A 24,647-nucleotide genomic window follows, 5' to 3' on the forward strand; every position below is an offset into this window, starting at 1 on the left:
GGACACGGGAAGCTAAGGATTGGTAGCCCTCCTTGAAAGAAAGAGGTAGGACAGAGAAGAAAGTGGCAATACAGAAGAATAGCAACAGTGATTGAGTAGCTTTGGTGATGTGGGATATGAGTAAGGCAAGATGTGTAGAACAAAAACAGTGTCTCCCTCCATGGTGCAATAATCCAAGAGTAGTTCTAATAAAGGCTGTATCTCAAGGTGAACCTTAAGTGAATGTAACAGTTGCCTTGGAATTCCTCTTATAATCCTTCAAGAAAAGGCACTAGGTTTTAGCACTTCATAGCAGAAGGCTTTATTTGATCATAGCAACACCTTCCAAGCCAAGAGGCATCTTGCATAGACAACAGACATAGCCATAGTGTTAAATCTTTGTTTCCTCTCCTAGAAGATGGGCAGAGCAGACCAAAGTAGTAATTTTGCCTTTTTCTGTCTTTAAAAGACCCATACAAATCAAACTCAGTATGGATAGAGTGAATAGAACAACATTTCTAGACCTGATAGTCTGGTTTTCCCACATCTTCCACGTTGAAAATCAGAACTAGCTAGTTTGTTTGCCTGGTACTCAGAAGACACTTTGCTTCAGAGTTTTGTTGGCTATTCAGAGCACTTTGTGTCACGCAGCAGGTGAAAATTAGCAGAGCACATTAAGCCACAATGTTTGCACCTGGGAGAGTCAGTGCACTGCAGCTGCTATATTTGGGAAAGAAATGATTTTACCACTTCAGTGACCCCCACACTTAAACTAGTCAAGTGAAACCACTGCAGACTGAACTACAGAACCCTTTCCTAGCAAGGGCCAGACTCATGACAGAATCAGTTTCTGTCATCTTCAATTTCCAGGCTTCTGTGAGATGAGTCTTCTGGAAATGTAGGCAAAGGCTGTAATTTTTTCAAATACTGGGTACTTTGGGAAAAATTGTAGGTCAAAGTATCTGATGAGGCACCTGCTGTTCTAATAGTTTGTGGGGAGGCAGTGCCAAGAGGTTGAAAATACAGCTTATACCTGCAAGGCAGAAGTGCTACAGCACTTATGAGAACACATTTTTGCTATACTATTGTGCCTACACATAGCTTTAATTTTCACATGACAGTGTAACTGTCCCATAAGCAATGCTGTTTTTAGTGTTTCCCCACTATTCTGTGATACCAAAGAGTTAAGTATACGTGTAGTTTTTTTGTTATCTCTTGTTTTATCTGAACATAGATGAAATTGCCAGTAGTGAGAAATCCCTGAATACGAGTGTATGATTGCTTGCCTCTGAGGTGATGGTACAATGGTTCTTCAAGGAAGCATGAGCAGTTTTCATGTTCTGTACTTCTGTATTTTTATATTCTCTAGCTAATCAAAAGGATAGATGTAGACCTACATTTTAGGCTACCCAAATCCTAAAAATATTTGGACATGTCATACTTGGGTTTAAAGGTTTTGTGGCAGTATGTGAGCATAGTTTGAAGAAGCAGCTTTGGTAGGACAGTGAGGAGGAAAGCATGGCAGCCACTGGGGAGACAGTTGTGTGGCAATGAAATAATGTGTTGAAAAGTTTTGGACTCCTCTAGAAGCAGGGAGGACATCCTGTTTCAGACTGTTTGGGATCCCACAAAATTGGGGGTCTGCTTAGAGAATGATAAGGAGGATCCTAGTCACTGTGCTAAGGCTAGGAATCAGCCCCAAAGTCATGTTTTGGCTATGTGCAAAAACACTCTGTTCTCCATCCCCTAACCCATAGAGGCCATGGCAGAGGAGGACGTGATTTGCTTGCTTGAACAGTCTTACTGAAGGAGAAAGCCCAAAGAACCAAAATGGAAATAACCCAGTATTTGAAAGTCATGTCATCATTTTGGCTTCCATAGCCATTTATCTGGGGAAGGAGCACATGACCGTGGCACTTTCAGACACGCAGGGAGTTCCCTAATCTAAGCTGTTCAGAGTGAAAAGATGATGAGAGGGTAGGCAGAGTGCTGCCATAAAGAGCAACAAAAGCACTGGTCTGTGTCAGCTATTGCACTGCAGCATTGCAGGCAGCTTCACACGAGGCAATCTTTAAAAAGCACCTGAATGTGGAAATGGCAAGTGAGTTCTGCAGTGCAACCCACACCTAGGCAACACATTTTGAAAATATCATCTACACATTTCTAAGCCTTCACCCCATGCTTTTATCTTCACAAAGCAAAAGCCAATGAAAGTGTCTGCATCAGAGAGTTTCATGTGAGGTCTGTTTCTTCAGTGACTTCAGGTGTGCAAAGTCTCCTGAGTAACAAGAGCAGCCTTCATGTGTTCTTGTTGCTGCAGAGGTCAGGCCACTCTCTGATCCTGTTCAGATGCAGTTGATGCACACTCAGCACTATCAAAGCTCATGTGTTTAGGAAAAGTCGTTCACTAAGCTGCAGCAGGCTGGCTGTATGAAAACACAGTGGAGGATTTAGCAAGATTGAGAATGAAAGATTACAGATACCATCACGGTGCAACGCTAACTTCAAACTCATCTAGTTCCTGAAGACTGACCATTTTATCCATGTATGTGTAATAACTGCATTACCAGGGTTATTTTCATTTGTAAAGTGTTCTGCTTTGGCAGGGGAGTTGGACTAGATGATCTTTCGAGGTCCCTTCCAGTCCCTAGCATTCTGTGATTCTGTGGCTCTGTGATTGTATCTTAGCTAACCAGAATAATTTTTAGTGCTTTAATAGGCAATTTCTTTTTTTATGCATGGTTATCAATACTCTGATCCAGGATTAATTCACACTAAGATATTTTTCACTCTACAAATTATTGTATCTGCATCTTTGATCTGTTGGCTGTACTTGAGTAGCTCTCCATGTAGCTCTTTTTTAAGGTCTGATTTAGGTGTATAATTCAGTCATGTCTGATGATTTTGGTCAAATCCAAGGACAAGTTTCAGAGTCTAAATGAGGATTGGAGATATTCAGAGGATATGCTGTCAGTACAGAGAGCTATCATGCTTGTTATTAAGAGAAGGAATAAAAGCCAAAATTTTGTCTCACATTTTCCTTTTTTTTCAGTCATAAACCTTCAACATGTCATTTGTGTGCTGCCTTCTTAAATCAGGCTGAATACACCTTGAGAAGTGCAAAATGCACTTAAGGTAGTAAGATTTCAAGGTGCTCAGCATCTCACAATGCACATCCCACTTAACTAAAAATATGCAGACAGCCTTCCAAAAAATAATTGTTACTCATTTTATCATTCACATTTCTTATCTGCTCTCAATTGCAGTCAAATCTGGTCCTTCACTGAATTAATGAATATTGCTGGGCACAGTCACTGCTTTTCATTCAAGAAGCAATTGCTCTGCCTAAGAAACAGTAACATTCATAAAACCAGGTCACTGGGACAACAGCAGCCCCTATCCTAAACACGTGTAAGGGTGTGTGTTTATAAAGGGGAGAGAGTAAGCACAGAATACATGTTATTTCCCCCCAAACAGCTAAGTCAAAAAACATTATTCTTAAGTGGTGGTTGAACCATTGTTTGATTTTTGCAATCTAGGTAAATAAGTGGGTTTATATTGAACGACCACAGCAGTCAGAAGAAGACTGTGTTGCAAACAATTGCCCAAAACCTTCAGCTTTTTTAAATGTTGACAGTTTTTAGCCATCTCAGTTGATTGTTTCTGAAAGCTGTGGATAGAGTTTCAGAATTGTATGATGTGGCTATGTACCAGGTCTTCATAAAGCCTTCAACAAAACCAAGAAAGTCAAGACCTTGTGTCTTGGCCTTGGTATTTCTGGTAGTTCCAAAATAAGTAGGAGACCATCTTCAGTTGATGTAGAGAAGCTTTAAAAGGCAGAAACGTCATTCCAAATACTTCACAGCTAATCTACTTCCAGATTTGTTAATTGCTATGTCCTGATGCTTAAGTGAGACTTGCATTCTTCCCTCTTAATCAGTATTGGTTTCCAAAGTGTTTGTGCATCTCAGCCCTGTGAGGGGAAAATGTGTGGTTATTTGAATGATGTACATCTCTGTTTGGTGCATTCAGCAGTGACACAGCTAATCAGAGGTGCCCCAAAATCCAAAAAGCAGATCCTGAAATCCAGAGTTTGACTTAAAAAAAAATAGTAAAATTCAGCTCCAGTTATTTGCCTGATGGCTTTTAAGTTCCACAGCTTCAGTTCCAGTCCATCCTCACTCCTGACTTCCCCAATTTCAACAGACAGTGAGAAAGCAGATTTTGTGGTCCTGGATGGGGCTGCATGGATTAGACTGTGTATCATAATGGCCATCCTAGGGTAAGCAAAGGATCAAGCAGGTATTTGCAGGTCCTTCCTAGATCTTAGTAATCCCTTAAGGCAAGCAAAATGCTGTCAGGCTTCTGTGAAACTGTTGTGGACAAGTCATCACAAATTGTCTCCACAATTTGTTCTGCACAACACATGTTTTGAAATACAAACCATAGTGTTTTGTTCTTTACCCCTACTTTTTCTGTATGCGTACAAGATCTCAAGCCAGGTTCCTGATTTGAAAGGTATAATGGAGATAGCAATTTTTTATTTATGTTTTTAACATTTTCTGCATCTTATTTATGTGTCTTCTTTTGTCATTCTGCTTTCTTCCAACTATGAACAGATGGGGAACTTTCCATACCAAATGAAGAAGGAGCTTTGGAGAATGGACAGCCTCTGGGCTCTGGGCAAGTGCTGAGCTCCAGCCAGGTATCCCTGCCAGCCCTAGCAGAACTGGAGTCAGGTCCGGCACCTGGGGAACCCTGCTCATATGAGGTGCTCCCAACCACCGAGATCATGGATGGGACAGGTAATGTCTTGTTTACAGCTACCTGAAACAGATTTTTGACTTCTAATATTTGGTGTCTGTCCCTGAGAAATCTTCGTTGAAGGCACAGATCTTCCAGTGAAGAAGGAGGTGACGGCATACAGATTGTCACTGGATGCTCCATGAGAAGTTGTGACTGACTAGGTATAGAAGTTAACCTCAACACAAATACCCTTGTTACAAGTAAGGCCGAGTCTCTGCCCTTTGTGTACGTTTAAGAGTAGATTTTCTTTGGCTACGTCTCAGCTGTGCCAGAGAGCTCTAGAGCAGAGAGCTGACAATGCTTTTAAACCCTAGGCCACAAGGTCATGCCCTTTAGCTGCTGCAGGGTGTTGGATGATGTTCACACCATACATCTTTCAGGAGCCAACACTACCAACCGGACTACCATAGGTGAAACTCTGCACTTCTTTCCCAGCCCATGCAGAGAGACAGTGGCACTGTACATCTAGGCTAGCTCCTCTTTCTGCATCACTTAATACTGAGACGTGGGGACAAAGGTTGAGTGACAAAAAGTGACTGGCAGAAGTATTTGTCCATGATCCTGCACAGCTGTGCAGCCTCTTTGAAATGAAGTAGGCATCATAAGGTGCTTTTACATTTATGGGATAAGTTTAAAGACCACCTGCTAATGTATCTGGTCCTGAGCAAGCTGTGGTGACAGTCCATCTGAGAGGTGACATTTTAAGGCTCTTGATTTGCACTCAAGACATAGGAATACGTCCTAGCCTGGCACAATGGAGTTGCCTTCTGTCAGAGGTAATAGGAAATTCAGTTGTTGTGTAGATGTCTGTTACTCCTCTTCCTCTTTTTCTCTCTTTCTTTCTCTGCTGCTTTCTGTGTTATATGATGTTTAAGTGAAATCTTTTAGTCGTTCTGAATCTGCAATGCTGCTCTGCTTTCCTTGTCTTACCGCGGCTCTACCCTCTGCTGCTTTGCTCGTAACGTTGTTGCGTCTATGATGTGGTTGTGTCCTCCAGTGTCTGAAGAGAGCCCCACATCCAATGAATCCGGCATCCTCCTGTCCCAAGATCCTACAGCTAAGCCAGTCCTGCTACTTCCCCCAAAAAAATCTGCTGCTTTCCCTGGAGACCATGAGGACACCCCAGTGAAACAGTTGTCCCTCCTCAAACAGCCCCCTGCCCTGCCTCCTAAACCTATTGCCAGGATTGCCAGCCACTTAACTGGTAAGTAGGTGTTCCTGGACCCTCAGCACCACTGTTTCCCTTACAGTAAACACCTGCCCTTACAGCAAGGTTCTCAGTGTCCTTTCTCCTTCTGTAATGCTGTTTGCACATGTCATTGTGTGTACTGGTAATGTATCTGTGCTGTACCTCGAGCAGAGATCACAAAACATTTTCAAACTGTAACTTCATCAAGGTTGCTTCAGGGCACTTCCCTTCTCAGCTCTAATTACCTAAGACCACTGCTGTGTTTCCTAACCCTCCTCACTCCTATTCATCAAGACTTAACCATCACCACAAAAATTACAGGATGTGCTGATGGGAGAGGAAGTATCAGGAAAATGCTAATATATCTTAAATGCTTTTAATGAGAAAAAGGGTGAGGGCTGAGGGGAAAGAGAGAGTTTTGCTTGCTCATTTTGCCCTCTGTTGCTTCTCCCTTCAACTGCCATCTGGGCAGATCCCTCTTTATACACATTTTATCTTTCCATACATTTCTGGTTTACTTCACCCCCTGATCCTTATACAAACCATTCTGTGTCATGGCTTCTAGCCATTTCACTTCCCTGCTCACACTGCCTGCCTCACTGCTCCCCCCTTTCACCCATGCTCTGGTACTCCTCTCTCATTGATGAGTCCTGATGATGGGCAGTTCCAGTTCCTGATGTCCAAGATTTCAGTGTCCTTCAATTTATGCAGCAGTTTATCTCTCACAGTATGACAGATAGCAACAGTAGGCAACAGAAGCTCTTTTTTTATGTTCCAGATGTTTTTGTAAGTGCCTGGAATTTTGGGGATTTAAAGCTCTAAGTACATGTGGAACTTTGTAGATACATTGGTGTGTTTCCTCTGTCCAGTCTCTCATTTAGACCACTGAAGCAAAGCATGCTAAGATACTACATTTACACAAACCGAAAAAGATTCCTAGGTGCTTGCCTGCAGCTTCTGAACAGTCTGCTCATAATTGTAGCTACCATCCAGGAGGCAGCACCTCAAAATCCTGAGTTCAAGGCAAACCGTAGTGCATCTCTGTACTAGGACAGCTTCTCACTGGGTCAGTCTCTTTGTGTTAATGCTCTCCTGATCTTTTCAGGGCCAATATAAGAAATGCTAGATTCACTTTTTTTCCCTGACAGCTAATACTACTTTTGTTTAGGCTAAGATATATATCAGAAAAGAGCTCAGTAGGAAAGAGCACGTTCCAGATTTCTTTCATATCTCTGTGTAGTCTCTTCACGTTTCTGTTTGGATGACCAAACATTTTTGTTCTGTATGGTTTTCTGTTTGTTTTATGTAAGATCTCTTTACTCTCTTTGCCTACCAAAGTCTACACATAATGGTTAGTATTTTGCCCTGTGTTACAAACTCAACAGGCAGTTCTGAAGCTTGCAATGCCAAGCAGCCTTTAGCTGAGGACAAAACCCTACTACCTCTCATAGTGGCTCTGTCGCATTTACAAGAAGCTGCTCAGAAATGAGCATGGAAGAAATAATAAAATATAAATACTGTAGGAAAGGCATAATTAAAAATCAAGTACTGGAGGTCCTTTATTAAAAAGCCTTTCTTTTGTAAGAGAGAGTGGAAGAATCAACGAGTGAGGGCTTCTGGTGTGGGTTTTTTTGTGTAAAGGAGACTCAGGCTCAAGCTATAAGCATAAGTCAACTTGGTGGTAATGACTTTCCAATGAAAGGGAAACACAAATGTGACTTTTCTTACTTTGTGGTATCTTTTAGTGGTCTCTCTTCAGTCCTAAATGAAGTGTGGTATTTACTTATGGACAGACTCTCAGATGTGCGTATACAGAACACGCAGGAAAAAGGAACAGAGATTCAGATTTAGTCATAGGGCACAAATTTAACTGACCCCTATTGCTGGTGGAACTGAAAACCACATTTATAGAAACCCTATAATACTTATAAAAGTATTAGACGTGTTCTTAAGGGTCTATTTACTTTGGTTGTCTACAGGACATGCAAGTTGTTTAGTGCTTTGTGTTCTCCACTGTCAAGTATTTTAGCCATGTGTAATCTCCAGAAACGAGCAATCAATCCTAATGAAGCACACTCATCAGAAGCAGGATTAATGCTATTCTTTTACTTAATTACTCCAGAGAAATCCTCGTCTGGTGTTTGAGAAAACAAGTCAAATCTGAATTCTGGCATTTGAGGTTAAGGCTTTTCTGTTCTCATCGCATACTTGTCTGCCAAAGGTTTTTTAAGAGGCTTGAAGGACAAATTAAGACATACTTGGTTTAACAGTCTGGTAGCTCTGTTCAAAAAAAGCTGTGAGGAAATGTGATCTTGTGAAGCATTCAGATACACATCTGAAAATGCAGAAACATCTCAGCTTCTGTCTTAAGATACATATATGCATGTGTACCTACGTATAGGTACACATAGAAAGATGTTTTATGCAAGCATATACTATAAAATCACTGCAGGGGAGGTCAGCAGGAAAAAAAAAGAAGGGGGGGAAATGTTTTAAAGACACAACTCGAAGAAAGAAAATCCTCCTTTGAGCCTGACCACCTTCTCGATGTGAACTTATCTCAAACTTTTTCCATAAAGGCACTAAGAGTGACTTGTATGGTTTGGCAAAAGACCTAATGTGGGTTTTAGAAATGGGAAAGATGAAAAGATGAAAGTATTTGTGAACTGTCTCAAACATCCATCTGCCTGTGCCAAGAAAAAGGTTGGCCTTACCCTCAATAAGAAATGCACATAAGAGAGCAGGACTAAAATAAACATGTAAGAGCATCTGTAATCCTGGGGAGAATGAAAAGGAAAAATCTGTTTTAAAGGTGACAGGAAATAAAAATTTCCTTTAGAAAATGTAAATCACACAACCTTGGCATGCTGCTTCTCAAGGCTAAGGTACCATGGAGACAGCACAGTTCAGGAGCAGGGACAGAGCCAAGAGCAGACTGCAGAGCAGCTACTGGGAGTGGCACCACTGCCACTGCAGAAGATGGTCCATTCTTTGCCTCACACCATCTTCCATGCTCTTTATGATGCTGCCTCCACAAGGAACATCGCTATCACAGCACTGGATGTGCAAGTGCACACACAGCCCTAGGAGACAGGGAAGACTGGGAGAAAAACATGATCCTAAACTGTTTTGATACTGGTGTTTCACCTTCTGATAAGCCTCATACTGATCATTATTGTTAGACAACATTCACGGACAGAATTTATTTCATCTTTTTGATCTTTCAGTATCCACATGCAGAACCCAAGCATTTAAGACAAAACTTGCAGGCTGCTTCATTGAAAATATTAGGAGTAGCTGAAATAATCACCTAGGACCAGATTTATTTGGACAGATGGGGTAAAGACCTCAGATTATCATAAAACCTTTAATGGCCAAAAGTGACAAGAAGACTGGTCATATCCGACGTGATAGACAACTTACCCCAGTGGTGTAAAGCTCCTTTGGATCACGGTTCATTAAGCTGTTACTTCTGACCAGCACAGATCATGTTTTCTGAAATGAATGAGATACTTTTCCATTTAAAACACTGAATCACCAATAACACATAATGTCCTGAAAAGAGAGCACAAAAGGCACGCTACTAAGCTGGGATTTGAGTAACACCTGAGGGGTTTGGATCCCGAATTTAGCCTAATACAGAAGGCTGTAACCTTGGTCATATCTGGCCACTCAGCTATTATATTTATGCTATGAAAAACCTTTCACAGTCTTTGTTTTCTTCATTGAATATTTTGAGGAAAGGCATAGGACATAACTGTGCTTTCCAGTTATGTCTCTAGAGCAGGAACGAACTCATAATTAGGCAAACGTTTACCAGGGTAGGAAGTACTACGAGTCCCAAAAAGTTGTTTCTGATAATGCATACAAGCCAAGGATGAGGCTTGGGAATATGGATCTCTGTCATCCTTCCACAACATGTTTTTTTACTTACAGCATTATGAAAATATTTCCAGATACAGTCTATATAATAAATATTCTCTGCAGTGTTCTACGGCACAACAGTCACATGTGTCAGAAAAGTCCTCTATAGATGAGCCCAAGACATTATCCACAAGCTTTCTTCTGTGTCATCTTAGCTCCTGTTGCCTGTTCTGGCAAGCCAAGCTCCTGAAGACAGATTACATTCAAGTGGGGGCAACAGATAGCTCTTTTTCCTGTGTGCTTGAGAGAGAAGCAACAGAGCAAAAGCACTTTTCCTTCACCAGCATCTTCCAGGTTCTCATGGGAAATTGGATCCTGATGCAGTTGATTTCTCTATACTTCTTCTGCCTGCTGCTACCTGGAGGGGAGTACCTAGCACATGCAGGGGTTAAGGAATTATCTCATCTTTGAAACCCTCCTTAAAGCCATCCATGGGAGTTCATGTAGAGCTGTACTTTTCCACCTGTAGGGTAAGCATTCTTTGCTTGTGTTCTCCAAATTCAACTTCAACCCTGGATGCATATGTGGTACAGAAGAACAGCAAAAAATACCTGTCTGAAATCTCCCCTTGAAGACATGACTGCATATCTTGCTGTAGTCAGCAGGAGATGCATGGCAAATCTTTGAGAACAGTTTATAACTCATCTTTATGAGTCTGCTCAAAACTCATTGAAATGGGGAAAGAAACTCCTGCTGTTCAGGTGCAAGGGATTCCAGAAGAGATGACCTGAAAATGTAAAAGTTACTTGTCCAAATGCTACTAGCAAGTAGCAGGCACATCACCTTGCTCCCGATGTGGAGCTCTCTCAGTAGGCCATCCTGGGTTTTCATTTTGCACAGTTTTTCCCATTATTTTCCAGAATTAATTACTTGGATGGATGATAAAGATTAACTCATTAACTTTATGAGTTGTATTATTTGTTTTTGTATATCTTATAACCACCTAAGGTCATTCAAGCGGGAAGGAACCTCAGCAAGTTTTCAGACTAACCACTTGCTCAGAGCCTTATCCAGCAAGATCCTGAAAACCTCAAAGGATGCTAACTTCACAACTTGTCTGGGCAATTGTGTTTCACTGTTTGGTTCTTCTTATGGTGGAAAAAGTCTTCATTGTAGAACTGTCCAGAACCTCTCATCTTCTCTCACCACACACAACTATAGAGAGCCTGCTCCACCATTTTGGTGACCTCTTCACAGTACTGGAAGGCTGTGGTTAGGTTCCCTTCCACAAGCTTTTTTCTAAGCTCAACAAGCCCTAGTACTTCATCTTCTCACATGTCACATGCTCCAGCTCTTAACCATCATGGTGGCTATCTACTCGACCCATTCTAGGTTTATGATGTTTTAACTTGGGTGCCTAAAGCTTGACACGGTAATGCAGATATGGTCCGAGGAGTGCCAAATAGAAGTAATCCCTTGATCTCCCTGCTGTGCTTCTATTCCTACAACCCAGAAGGCTACTGTCTTTTCTTACTGTTGGGGTATAATGCTGGTTCCTGTTCAGTATTACAAGATGTCAAGAAAAAGTGTTTCTCTTGCTGGCAGGACAGTGAACACAGCCAGCACTGCCCACAAGCCCAGCTTTCCCAGACATGCCCTCTTACACCATGCAGTAATTGTGCTGGTGGAGGATTTGAAGATATCCATGACCTTTTCTAGCAGCCCTGTTGGAGCAGCATTTGCTGCCATACATCCAGAACTTCTGAAAACTGTTTGCAGCAGGCATGTGTGCGACATGTATCGACCAACTCTACAGCCACATTTAGTGGCTGGGAAGCCTCAGACTGGTGTAGACAGTGTACAGCTCCAATGTCCCCACAAACACATGAGCAAATCTTCTGTGCAGTGTATCAAAGTATATTTATCCATCCCCTGAAAAATCTAAAATGAACTGCAACAACTATAGGAATTAGCAAAATCACAGAATAAAATGGTTTGCTTTAGAGGGAGCCTTTAAAGGTCATCTAGTGCAGCTCCTCCATGCAGTGAGCAGGGACATCTTCACAGAATCGCAGACTGTCAGGGGCTGCAAGGGACCTCAAAAGATCATCCAGTCCAATCCCTTTGCCAGAGCAGAATCACATATATCTGATCACACAGGAATGCATCTGGGCAGATTTTGATTATCTCCACAGAGGGAGACTCCACAACCCTCCTGGGCAGCCTGTTCCAGTGTTCTATCACCCTCACAGTGAAAAAATTCCTTATGTTTACATGAAGCTTCCTATGCCTCAGCTTCCACCCACTGCCCTTTGTCCTGTCATTGGGCATCACCGAGCAGAGCCTGGCTCCATCCTTTTGGCACTCACCCTTTACATATTTATAAACATTAATGAGGTCACTCCTCAATCTCCTCTTCTCCAAACTGCAGAGCCCCAGCTCCCTCAGTCTCTCCTTGTAAGAGAGATGTTTCATTCCCTTAGTCATTTTTGTGGCTCAGCACTGGACTCTCAAGCAGTTCTGTGTCCTTGAACTGAGGTGTCAGAACTGGACATGGTACTCCAGATGCAGCCTCATCAGGGCAGAGTAGAAGGGCAGAAGAATTTCTCTCGACCTTCTCACCACATCCCTTTTAGTACATCTCAGAATTATATTGGCCCTCCTGCCACAAGAGCCTCTTCAACTAGATTAGGTTGCTCAGAGTCCAGTCCGACTTGACTTTGAATGTTTCCAGGGATGAGGCATCTAACCTCTCTGTGGGCAACCTGTGCCTGTGTTTCACAGCCCTCATTGTAAGAGATTTTCTCTACTCTAAATCTCCCATTGTCCCATCACAATTGACCCTGGTAAAAAAATCTTTTCTTTCTTACAGGCCCTCTTATCTTATAGGCTCCCTTGCAGGCCTTCTCCAGGATTAACAACCCCAACTCTCTCAGTGTGTCATAGAAGAAGTGCATCCTCACATCATTTTTGTGGCCCCCTTCTGGACCCATTCTAACAGATTCATGTCTTCCTTGTATTGAGTACTCCAAAGCTGCACACAGCACTGCATGTGGGGTCTCGCCAGAGTGGAGCAGAGGAGCAGAATCATCTGCCTCATCCTGCTGGCCACACTTCTTGTTGTGCAGCCCAAGATGCTCTTGGCCTTCTGGGCTAGGAGCACACATAATATATCTATACTAGAGGAGTAAGGGTTGATCTGTTTATCACAAGTCTGGTGTTCAGCAAATATTGTGACATCCACAGCTGTCTTTGAAGTAATTATCATCAGCAGTGCAGTGGTTTCTGTATCTAACATCTCTTTTATCAATTCTGGCACAGTTACTACTTAACCATGCACAGTGCTGAGTGGTCACAACCCTGCTGGGAACCAACATCTTGCAAAATTGCTCATTATTCTCTTGAGCATGAAGCACCTCAGCCAAAAGAGATTAATCAGACTTGCACACCTGGCTTCACACAGTTTGCTTCTCTTCTGCCATGAGTGTTTTGTGCTTTGATTTAAGATGCTGGTAGTGTTCCACTGAAAAGACACTTATCACAGTTTCCGTGTTCATATTTCCACTGTCCAGCTTCTTATTCATCTAGAGATGTCCATGCCTGATGGATATTCCATGCTGGAGACAGTAACTCTTTCCAGCCCTGGTTCAAACATCACGTATATTGTGAACTTAAAACAGACAAACAAGTTGTTCTCTCATTTAATCCAGATGAAGGGAGAGCAGTTTCCCAGAGCATGCCTGAAGTCCATGGACTTGTGCAAGCACTCACTGATCTGACCATGCAGTAAAACCTGCAATACAAGGTTTCTCTTGCTGATGTCAATGCAGGTATATTGAGTGAATGTATCATACTGTCCTCTCATTGAAGTAAGTTATCCTGGGGTTTTGGATTTTTTTTGACAGGCAAGTCAAATTTTCCCAGAGGTGAAGGACAGACAAGTAGATTGAATGCCTCTGATTCATTTTCAAGGCTCTATTTAGGGCCAGAGTCAGACAGGCTCAGGAACTCAGGTGAAACACAGTCAGTCTGAATAATGCCTTACTTTAAATATAATGGGCAAGATTTTTGACAGGTGTCCCATGGACTTAACCCAGCACTGATAGCACTGAAAACATGATGTGGAAACTAAAGGTCCATACTGTTGTGGTGAAGAGTGGGAAACCTGAGTATGTACATCTAATTCATGATGGGCCATGTGGCTCCTTGGGGATAATTAAGCTAGACATGTTCTCCTTTGCAACTCAAACCTTCATTGCCTGTGTCACAGTTCTACAATGTTTGCATGAGAAAGGAAAATAACTTTTCACTGTATTTTAGAAGAAAGACAGAAGGATTCCTGTTTGCCTTATACCCAAAGCCTTCAGCTTATTAAAGTCACCCCCAAATTATTGCTCTGATCTTCAGGATCACAGAAGGCAGCAAATCAAATCAACACTTCCAGTTATTCTTTTGTCAGAAGCAAGAGATGTCTGCAGTTGGAATCTGAGTTCACCATTAAGAATGACTCCTCTTGTGTCATACACAGTGTCATCAGGCATCCAGGCACAGGCCCTGTCAGATGAAGACTTTAATTGAGATACAGCAGAGAAGGACCAGCAGTCAAACCTGCACTTTTCAAAATGGAAGTGCAGATCTCAGTGCAGCCTTTATTATTCAGGACCAGCTCTGGAAGTGAGATTGCCTGGAGCACAAACATGTGAAAACACTTTGTTGCTACAAATCCTATAGGAGCCTTATTCTCAGAGCTCTATACAATTTATTCTTTCTGGTATTTACCTCTTATTGAAGAGATGTGTTCTTTTATGCAAGACACAAAGAGCAAATGCACACAGATAATGCACATGTTGGGGTAGCTTGGAGACCTTCCTGTGCTTGAGCAGAAAACCCTAAAAGTCTTTTTTTTTAATTACTGCTTTCTGCTTTAGAGGAGACAGTAGTGCCTTGTGCTGTGGTAGTCCCATGAGTTAGATTTCAGCCTTGTTAGAGCCATCAGAAGAATTTTTGCATTCAAGAGGCATGTCAAATGCTTTGAAAGCCAAAACACTTGGATTCTGCTCTCCAGAACTCTCCCACTTTGCAGCTGTTAGGGACTGGAAATACATATATAGCTCAGCATCACTGGGAGAATCATTTGGCATAACCGTCTGGTATACAGGAGTTTGGCACTTGGCCCCCTTAAGGTCAAATAAGGGGTCCTGAACTTGAGAGACACCCTGTTGGGACTTAGGACCCTGGAGATTCCCTGGCAGAGAAGGTGGCAGAGACACCTGGAGACGGGCAGGTTTTGAAGTCCTGGAGATGGCCAGTCAGGGCAGGTGGCACCTGCTTGGTGGCAAGGTGTGACACTATAAAACATTGCTTAGAGGCCTGCTTGAGAGACTGCCTGGTGACCTGTCTGCTGGGAAAGGGGTCAGGTACTACCTACCATGAAGAGCCGCTGCCTGCCCTGCCCTGCCTTGCCTTGCCCTGGCTTGCCTTGCCCTGCCTTCCCCTCCCTGCCCTGCCCTTCTCTCTGGATGGAGAGAGAGACAGAAAGATAGCTGCTGTCCTGCACTCTGTGTCATAACCTCCTGACCACCACGGTATTTATTTGCAGTCTGCCAAATAAACCTGTTTCAGCACTTGACTCTGGGTCTTAGTTCTGTTCCTGAGAATGTAGTCACATTAAAGATCCAGTTAAGTATCCCACTGGACTGTGACAGCAACGTAGTAAGACTATTTTCTCTCTGTGCCAGTATTTCATCTTTGCATACCCTTTGTGTCTCGTAGGTGTTAAGCCTGTAAGATCTTTGAAGAAAAGTAAGACTTCTGTCAGTGAATTGTTGCTAGTGTAGTAAAAACAATGGTGGCAAGTGGATACTGTGGATGTGCTGAAGCTAATGGCATATCAGCACTTGATCTTTTTTCACATTATGATCCTTAATAATTTTCAGATGTTAGTGCTTGGAAGTCCTAGTGCCAGCCTTGTGCACTTCAGTTATTAGATGTGAATACTGCCCATATTAAGCCAGGAGGGAGGAGAGAATTAAGGGCACAAAGGGAAGGATAGTTAATGCTAAATAGAACCATCTGGAGAAAGACTTCAGAAATCTTATATTGTTCAGGGTAGTGATGACCTTTGAAACCTGGAAGGCAACTCTTACTCTTAAGCTTTTTCAGGTCAAAAGATTCTAGCCCTTCAGTTCTTTTACCATGTTACAGCAAGAAGAGTGAACTGAAGCAACAAGAGGCCAAAGCTGCATAGCAGAGCCAAACACCTGTGTATTAGAGGCAGGAAAGGGGCTGTTCTTCCTCCTGAATGCAGCTACAGCCCACAGCATATATATAAATATATATATAAAATATATATGTATATTTGCTTTTGGTTTTCATGTTAGCACATGTTGTTGCCATTTCCCACATCCATCTTGGGAACTACAAACCCTCCCATTAACTTTTTATCCCTTCTGAAAACATTTCACAGTGCATCTCCAAAAATCTCCATCCTGCTGCAGAACCATAAGCAGGAAAATTTGCTTGTAGACCTTGCATTGATTTCCCATAGAAATCAAGAGAATCTGCCTGGCAGGTCAACTCTGTGATTCAAGGCACATGTCTAGAGTTAAAAAGGTTGTGATTCAATGCATGAGTCCAGAGAAAAGCACCATCCAAGTCTCCTGTAAAAGAATACCTTAATCCTAACAATCTTTGGCATTTTATCATTTTACCCTCCTGTATCCTTCATTTTTTCCAGGTCACTCCTGTTTAATAATCAAACCCTATTTATTTTCTGTTTTACTCTGTAATGCATTTTTTAATACCAGATGCTTTGCTTGTTGCAAAGCCATAAGAAATGTGACTTGTAGTAATTGCACTGCAGTGGCTGAGAAGGATCAAGAATCTCTGAGCTTTTGCACACCAGCTTGATGGCGGTGAGTCATCCTGTAACTTCAGACACCGAATTGCTCTTCCTGATTGTGTGCCTGTTGAGCAGGAGACATTGCGCTTACCTCACAGGGCTGGTTTGGAGGATTAGGGCTTTAAAACATCAGTTTGACACAAGCCTTGTAAGCATTGCCAAATGTGTTTATTAAGTGGCATGCACAGCCCTGAGATGGTGTTTGTGAGACCTGATAGTGCTGCAAGACAACAGTATTTTTTCTAAAGACCTTGCTGATCAGACACTGTACAATTGTCTGTCACAGCAGGGAAGGGGTGCACATGTCCATGTTTGCTAGCAACCTCAGTACCTGCTTGCCCAGACAGATAACTGATCTCCATCTTACTGACATGAAAATTAACACCAGGGCCTCTCTTTCTTCTGTTTTAGATCCTGGCGCTCCTGTGAAACTGCCTTGTATGCCAGTTAAACTGTCACCTCCACTACCTCCAAAGAAAGTCATGATTTGCATGCCTTTAGGGGGGCCAGACCTCACTCTCCCATCCTATTCCACGCAGAAGAGCTCCCAGCAGCCTTTGACTCAGCACCATCACACTGTCCTGCCATCCCAGTTAGCAGCACACCAGCACCAGCTCCAGTACGGCAGCCACAGCCAGCACCTGCCTTCTGGGTCCAACACATTGCCCATTCACCCTTCAGGGTGCCGGATGATAGAGGAACTCAACAAAACACTAGCCATGACCATGCAAAGGCTAGAAAGGTAATGGATCAACTTTTTTCATTATATACTGATGAAGCATTTCTTGCTAACCTCTGTATCAATGTCACCACCAGAGTTATGCTGCTAGTTCTTGATTGAGGCTTCTCCTCTGGAGTGCAACAGCTTTAGGGCAGACTCATTGCTGAAGAAACAGAGACAGGGAAAGAGCATTTCCAGACTTGTTCAACAAGTTTGTGGCAGAAAGGAGAAAAAGACCAAATTTCCTGAACCCCATTGCCCTGTTCAAGATAGCAGCTAAAACAGCTAATGGAGAAGATGTTAACTGGACATGACTGTCTTGCAGTACATACTGCAGAGTGCATAACTGCTGAGCTCTGGTTGTGTAGACAGTTGCCAAAAGTGGATGATTCAGAAATGAGCAATGAAAAGCAAATGTGTCATTCAGCTGGGGTATCTGATTAGTATTACCAGTTAGCTCGAAACAACCCATAGGGGCTTCCTACAAGTTACTCAGATGGGTTTTAATATCCTACTTAAATTATTTCAATTACTTGAAAGTAAATGGTATGTTTCATCTCAAAGCCAGTATTTAACCCATTCCACAGAGTCTACTTTCTTAGCCATTTGCTTATCTGGAGGAAGGTAGCATCTTCGATCAGAAGTGCTCTACCCACTTTGAGTCTGGTTTTTATTACTGTTTCTTGTGAGTATATCTGAATGCTGCTCCACATAGTCTAAGTGAAGCATGCTGTATAAATGCAGGCTGTCCTCATAGACTGCAAGATCACCAAGCTTTGGAAAATGTGTTTCATCTTGCAAGAGGAAAATTGAACAAGTCCCATAATAGGAAAGGTAGTCCAAAAAATCACATGTTCTATTTAGTACCCAGGGCAGCTTTACAGCCAGATTGTTCTAGGAGCCCCTCTGTTAGACAGGAAGGTAAAATATTTGGTCTAACAGATAAAATGCCTAATAATTTGCCCTAATACCTCTTTATGATAGTTATCTTCCATTATATTGCATAGTTGAAAATAATTTGATTGGAGATGGCAGATTCTCCTTGAACGAAAAACAGTTGGGGGACCAGAGCCTTCACTACAGTGCCAGCTTATTTTAGTAGCAGGATAGTGAGAGCTCTGTGCTTACATCAGGGTGGCTAATGTTTCTGCACCACAGGGGAGTTCTCTTCTGGAGAGAAACTGCCAGACCTATGAGGGAAATTCGTATTACCATCAGTTAAAAGGGTTATAGCAGTAGGACTGAAAAGATCATCTGTGCCCATAAACAGCACACATGGCTAGCAGGGCATCTGCATCACCCCTAATCATGGTATACCAAGAACAGAGGGTGACCATTGTCTCTCAAAGGCTCCTTTGGGGCTGCACTGCTCATGCTCTCCCCAGCGTAGTTCAGATGTCTTTCTGTCTGGCTCACACTGTGTGCAGATGGCACTTTGTTATCCTGAGCCCAGTGATACCTCTCAGAGTATGACTCCACTGTGACATCTGTTGCCCCACAGCAATGAATGCTCCAATTTCTAGGCATTCATCATGTTTATATCTACTACTGCGTTTAACTGATTTAAAGCAGGTAATGCGGTTTGGTTTCAACGACTAATTTGAAGCTGAAGCTCTCCTGCTTGCTAGCAACTGTGTAAGCAGGGATTTATTTCCCAATATGAAGGAATTACCTCCCTTTGTAGAAAAAAATGAGACAAGCTTGTGGCACTGGTGTTTCACATCTAAAATGAAAATTAATCCTAGTTCATGGTATTGCAGATAGTTCGTTTTTCATAGCCTTCTTGCATCGATTAACTCTTATTTCATCATGAGATAATTTATTGAGTTCTTCAGTTATTCCCTTTATCAAAACAAATCAATAACATTTGCATTCACAAGAGAAAACAGGGGATGACTGACAGGGATGACTGTTTCCTGTGCTACAACAGTTGTTATTTTCATAATTTTTAGAAGTGTAAGTATTTAAAAGTATTTGCAGGTCTATGAAGGTGGCACTTGCAATTAAATTCTTAGATTGCCTTTTCAAGCCAGGTTGTAATGTTAGTGGATTTCTGGCTTTTCTTGGAGATTGCTGCAGATTTTTAAGGTACGTATTTAACTTGCACCAAAAGCCAGTATTTTCTAGTATTTCTGACAGTAGGGTTTCTTGTTTCCTTAATTATATAAAATCTGAATTAAAGCCAAGAGAAATCATACTGCAGTATTTCTGCTTGGGCACATCAGCCCAGAAGCCTTGAGGGTCTGTTAAAACTGTAAAGATCCTAGGTCTGCTTTCCACTGTTTGGTAGTGTGCTCAGATCCGATGCCTGCATTGAGTATGCAGTGACATCCTGAGCTTTACTGTTCCTTCCAATGTAACAGTGTACTGGGTCCCTGCTGTTGGGTCAATAATCTTGAGGAGATGAGAGAGGCTGGCAAGTGTCTGAGGCAATTTCTGGGGAATGCTAAGCTCATTGGCAGCATTTATTTTTGCTGACCTGTCTTTATGTCCAAAGAATCCTACAACTGTATAGAATAATGGCGGCGATGCTGCGGTAAGGATGCCACCAACTCTGCTAATTGGGGCATTGTTTAGAATAGTATTTTATTTTTAATAAGGGAGGACCATGTAGACAAGGACACATCAGTTTTATACTCTACATTTTTTTTCCCTCAGGAATTTTGGGGTTTTGTCCCTGTGTATAGTTGCTTTGGTCCTTGGTGCAGTGGAAATATCTCAAGTCTGTTAAATTCTATTAATGTTCACCAAATCCATAACTGGTTTTCATCAGTTCCACATTTTGCCTAGTAAACTTTTCTTAGACCTTATCACAAATACTTGGGCCCTCACTACAAGGATGACATTGGGGAACTAGAGCATGTCCAAAGAAAGGCATAAAACTGGTGAAGGGCACAGAGCACATGTCTTATGAGGAATGGCTGAGGGAACTGGGGTTGTTTAGCCCAGAGAAAATGAGGCTCAGGGGAGATCTTGCCAATCTTTATAACCACCTGAAAGGATGCTGTATTCAGGTGGGGGTTGGTCTCTTCTCCCACATAACAAGTGATAGAACAGGAGGAAATGGCCTCAAGTTGCACTGGTGGAGGTTTAGATTGGAGATCAGTAAGAATTTCTTTACTGAAAGGGTTAAGCATTGAAATGGCTTTTCCAGGGCAGTAGTGGAGTCCCCATCCCTGAAGATACTTAAGAGTCCTCTAGACATAGTGCTTAGGGATGAGCTTTAGTCAAGGACTTGTTGGTGTTAGGTTAATTATTGTACTTGATGATCTTAAAGGCCTTTTCCAGTCCAGACAATTGTAACATTCTCTGACTGTGAGTGGAGACAGGAGCAAAGAATGACAGAATAAAGCATCCTCTTCCTCTAGCGGTCTGGTTATTTTACTATAACAGAAGTTGTCTGCAATTCACATAGTGTAACATCATCTGAAAACTGATACTTGAAATCAGTGCTTTACCAAAGTGCCAAAAGCTTGCCAGAGAAAAATGTACTGCCCCTCTGTACTGCCCTGGAAGCTAGAAGTTATTTTGCTGTCGTTGACCTTGAGAAAACTACTGAACTTCTCTACCTCCATTTTCCCTTCTGCAGGATTGCTGCATGTTGCTGCCTCACCTACATCCAGTGCATATTAATAAGTTAATGTCTTAAAGTACATTAAAGGCATGTAATAGCTACTCAAATCCCAGTTGTTCTTATGACTTCAATGGCAGTTAATTCCTGGATTTTTTTACTCAGTTTTATTACAGGCATTATAGAACATTAAGTTCATTTGCACGCTTAACGCTTTTGATTGCAAACATTTCCTGGCACTTGTAACATCAATTCATAACCTATTCTCAGAAGGGCAATCTGTCCCTTGTCATAGTGTGACTATTATGACATGTCATTTGTGCTGACAGTTTGCCTCTATTTTCTCTGATAAATTACTAGCTTTATGATAGGTTAAGCTGAAGCAAAGGAGAGTGTAATTTCTATATAACCTTTTCTCTGCAACCTCTGTTGCTGATTTGTGCCCTACTACAAGTGACTTTCCCTTCCAGCCCAAAGAGTTATGTGTCAAGCATAAGTAAAACTCTAGATTCAGCCACCATTTTTACCATTTCAGAATGCATTTGTAAAGTTGGTGAAAATCTGATAAGCCCTGCCACCCAAATCCACAGAATCATAGAATTGCTTCTGTTGGAAAAGACCTTTCAGATCATTAAGCTCAACCATTATCTAACACTACTAAGTTTGGTGCTAAACCATGAAGGTTTAATCCTTATGACTGAAATGAATTTGAGAAGACAGACCATGCCCTAAAGCCATGTGTCTTGAACAGCAGCAAAAGAAGCTTTAAAAACCATCTTGTGCCCCTGGAGTGTGTCTTTAATTTTGATTTAGGGAGGCAGTTTCTTCATCTGAAATAGCCTTATTTTCTGCCTTGCTTATATAGTTCTCTGTCTGGCAAGATGACAATTGATTTCAATTACTCTTTGGGCTCTTCTACTCTAGCAGCTGAATCAAGGCCTCAGTTTTGCTAAATGTGTGTACTAAAGAGCTGTTAAGCTGCAGTATCTCACGCTGAGCTAGAATTACACCTGTGGCAGAGTGGCAAACAACCACTCTGTCCAAAAAGACAGTGAGTGCAACCAGTTCTTCCAAGACACCCAGTTCAGCTTCAGACTGTAGATTTATGAAATGAAATGCATTAGACATTCCTGCTAGCATCTTGTAAATCTCCTAGAATGCTTTTGAGTCAGGAAACGTTTATCTTCCATAAAACTTGCCAAGAGAATTGCTTTTTGTCTAAACTTTAGCATTGCCTAAGGATAGAAGCACTTAATATTTATAGCTCTGCCTTTTCTCTCTGTCCCTTACACGTATGCCTGTGTTGTAGAAATGTATATACAGCAGTTTGAAGGGTTTTATCAGATTTTTGTTTTAACCTATAAGTACAGAAGGGTGTACTGTGGATCTGAAAGCATGCTGATAACAGTGTAGCTCTTTAATCAAAAATCAAAAGGCCTGGGATGACAGATGAGAAGTGTGCAGTTTTTTTCCTGCTAACTTTTACAGGAGGTATTTAACTTCACTCCTCCTTTTAATTTTGCCTGTACTCTGAGTCACTCATATGCTTAAATTCTGTTTTTCCATTAAATATTTTCTCACTCAAAGCACTGTCAGCTATATTGGGTGGAACTCTTGCTGCTTTGATGACACAACAATACCTGCAAGTGCATGTGCCAGTCAGCTGTGAATTTCCATAAATGTATGTGTTAAGATACATTTGCCTTCCTAAAATGGGTGTTTCCTTCGCTGTAACTTTGCTCTCTAATTTTGTTGTAAAGCACAAAGTGGATTTAAAACGTTATTTGAAATAATAACATCCTTCTGGTAAATAATGCTAAAAAAAAATGCCTGGTGTAGGCTACCTGACCCCATGTGTGCTTTATGCTAATGGCCCTGAGGAATGTATGGACAATGGAAATACCCAGTGACCTTGACTCGTCTTTCTTAAGGGTACTGCAGTACTGCGTGTATTTCCTAAGTCAGCTTAGACAGCTGACTTCGTGAAAATGCTGTGAAGAAGGCTGATTCTCATCAAGAAGAACAGAAAACACAAGAGAAAATTGAGAGGTTTAAAATAGAAAGTGGAATTATCCAGAAAGTGGCTGATTCAAAAAAATTACAGTGAGATGAGGAACTGCTTGTTCCTAGACCTCTAGTTCAAATGAAGACTCTGTAGTAATTTGTAGATCTTGTTGCCATCTGATACCTGCTTAGTAACCTAAACTGGTGAAACACTTTGATGTCTGCTATGCTATGTGCACACCCAGAAGGATGCCTCTGTAACCCACATACACCTTTTAAAGACCAGGGAAGCACCAGATGTTCCTTTCATTTGTACTTCCAGGAGTTGGTAGCCTTGTACTTACTCTTTGTGTATGTATACTGTTTAAGTTTACTGAATGATTCAGTAGTTATGTTCACTATTGGAAGTTTTTTATTTAGATTACCAGCTTTGTAGGGTTTTTTTTTCAGCAATGTTGACAGAATTTCACAACATTTTAATTTCCCTTTGGATTTTAATTCCAGATTTTTTATTTTCCTACTTTTCCTTTTGGAAAGAAAAAAAATAAAACAACAAAACATTTTCCAGAGCAAACAGATTTTTAAAATTACCATTATTAAAGCATATCAGTAAATTGAAAATTAGCTGAAGGTCTTTAAAGGCTGTAGTGCATTTATGTGTCTTTAGGAAAATTCAGCTGAAGAATTTCAGAACTACTACTGGGATAATTTCTTTCTGGTTAAACTCATTGATGTCTTAATACAAAAATTCAGAAGCATGAAACTTTCTAGCCTTGAGCTCTGTGGTAAAGGGTTGGACTCGATGATCTATGAGGTCTCTTCCAACCTTGGTGATACTGTGAAGTGGACTATGACTGAGAAAACAGAGATCCCCTCTTCAAGGCAACCAGTAAAGCTTATGCATCTCATTGTTAGTTTGTCTGCAATAATAAATGTTGCAATTAACAAAGTGATTTTTTTTATGCTAATGATGATCGTGACAGTGTGATATAGTTTGCTTAGAGGATGTGAAGATTTTCCTTCTCCTTGAATCCCTAAGCACTCTGTGATGGACTAGCATCATATACCAAGACATAAATTTTTTAAAGTCTTTCTGGGACATTAACTTAGCAGCCTTTTAAGAATCCTTGTTAACTTTAGGGTCAGAAGAAAGAGAAATGTTTCAGGTTGACTCAGTAGAATATATTTAAGAGAAGAATACATTTTTTCAAGATGCAGAATGCCTCTGGTATTCTGAACAGGCTGAACTATTTAAGGGAACTGAGGCTACTTAACGCTCAATATGATCATACCTGAATTTATGTGCCTCAAGTGCAACTCAGCCAGCATATCTGGTTTCAGTTCTTCTGGAAGGTAAAATGGGAGTTGCAACTTGGTAGGTTAGGCTAGATACAAAGAATTTTTTTTTTCACAGAGTGGGCAGGCACTGGAATGGGCTGCCCAGGGAGGTGGTTGAATCACTAACCCTGGATGTGTTTAAATATCATTTGGATGTGGTGCTTGGGGATATGGCTTAGGGTGAACCTTGTAGAGTAAGGATATCAGTTGGACTTGGTGATCCTGACAGTCTTTTCCAACCTGAATATTTCTGTGATTCTGTGAGTTCAACATG

At 41.6% G+C, this 24,647-nt stretch overlaps 1 protein-coding gene across 9 annotated transcripts in view; it reads left to right on the forward strand.

The window, feature by feature from the left end:
- The window catches only part of PHACTR1 (phosphatase and actin regulator 1), a 450,233-nt gene that overhangs the window by 372,220 nt on the left and 53,366 nt on the right, over nucleotides 1-24,647 (forward strand). For 8 of the 9 annotated variants that reach the window (XM_064160941.1, XM_064160939.1, XM_064160943.1 and 5 more), the window contains 3 exons: nucleotides 4,599-4,784; nucleotides 5,783-5,989; nucleotides 17,151-17,481. In XM_064160941.1, coding sequence (XP_064017011.1) covers nucleotides 4,599-4,784; nucleotides 5,783-5,989; nucleotides 17,151-17,481 — 724 coding nt within the window. The remainder of the gene's footprint in view (nucleotides 1-4,598; nucleotides 4,785-5,782; nucleotides 5,990-17,150; nucleotides 17,482-24,647) is intronic. The other variant, XM_064160945.1, reaches the window with a different exon arrangement.

This window comes from Pogoniulus pusillus, chromosome 21 (assembly GCF_015220805.1).
Source record: "Pogoniulus pusillus isolate bPogPus1 chromosome 21, bPogPus1.pri, whole genome shotgun sequence".
NCBI lineage: Eukaryota > Metazoa > Chordata > Aves > Piciformes > Lybiidae > Pogoniulus > Pogoniulus pusillus.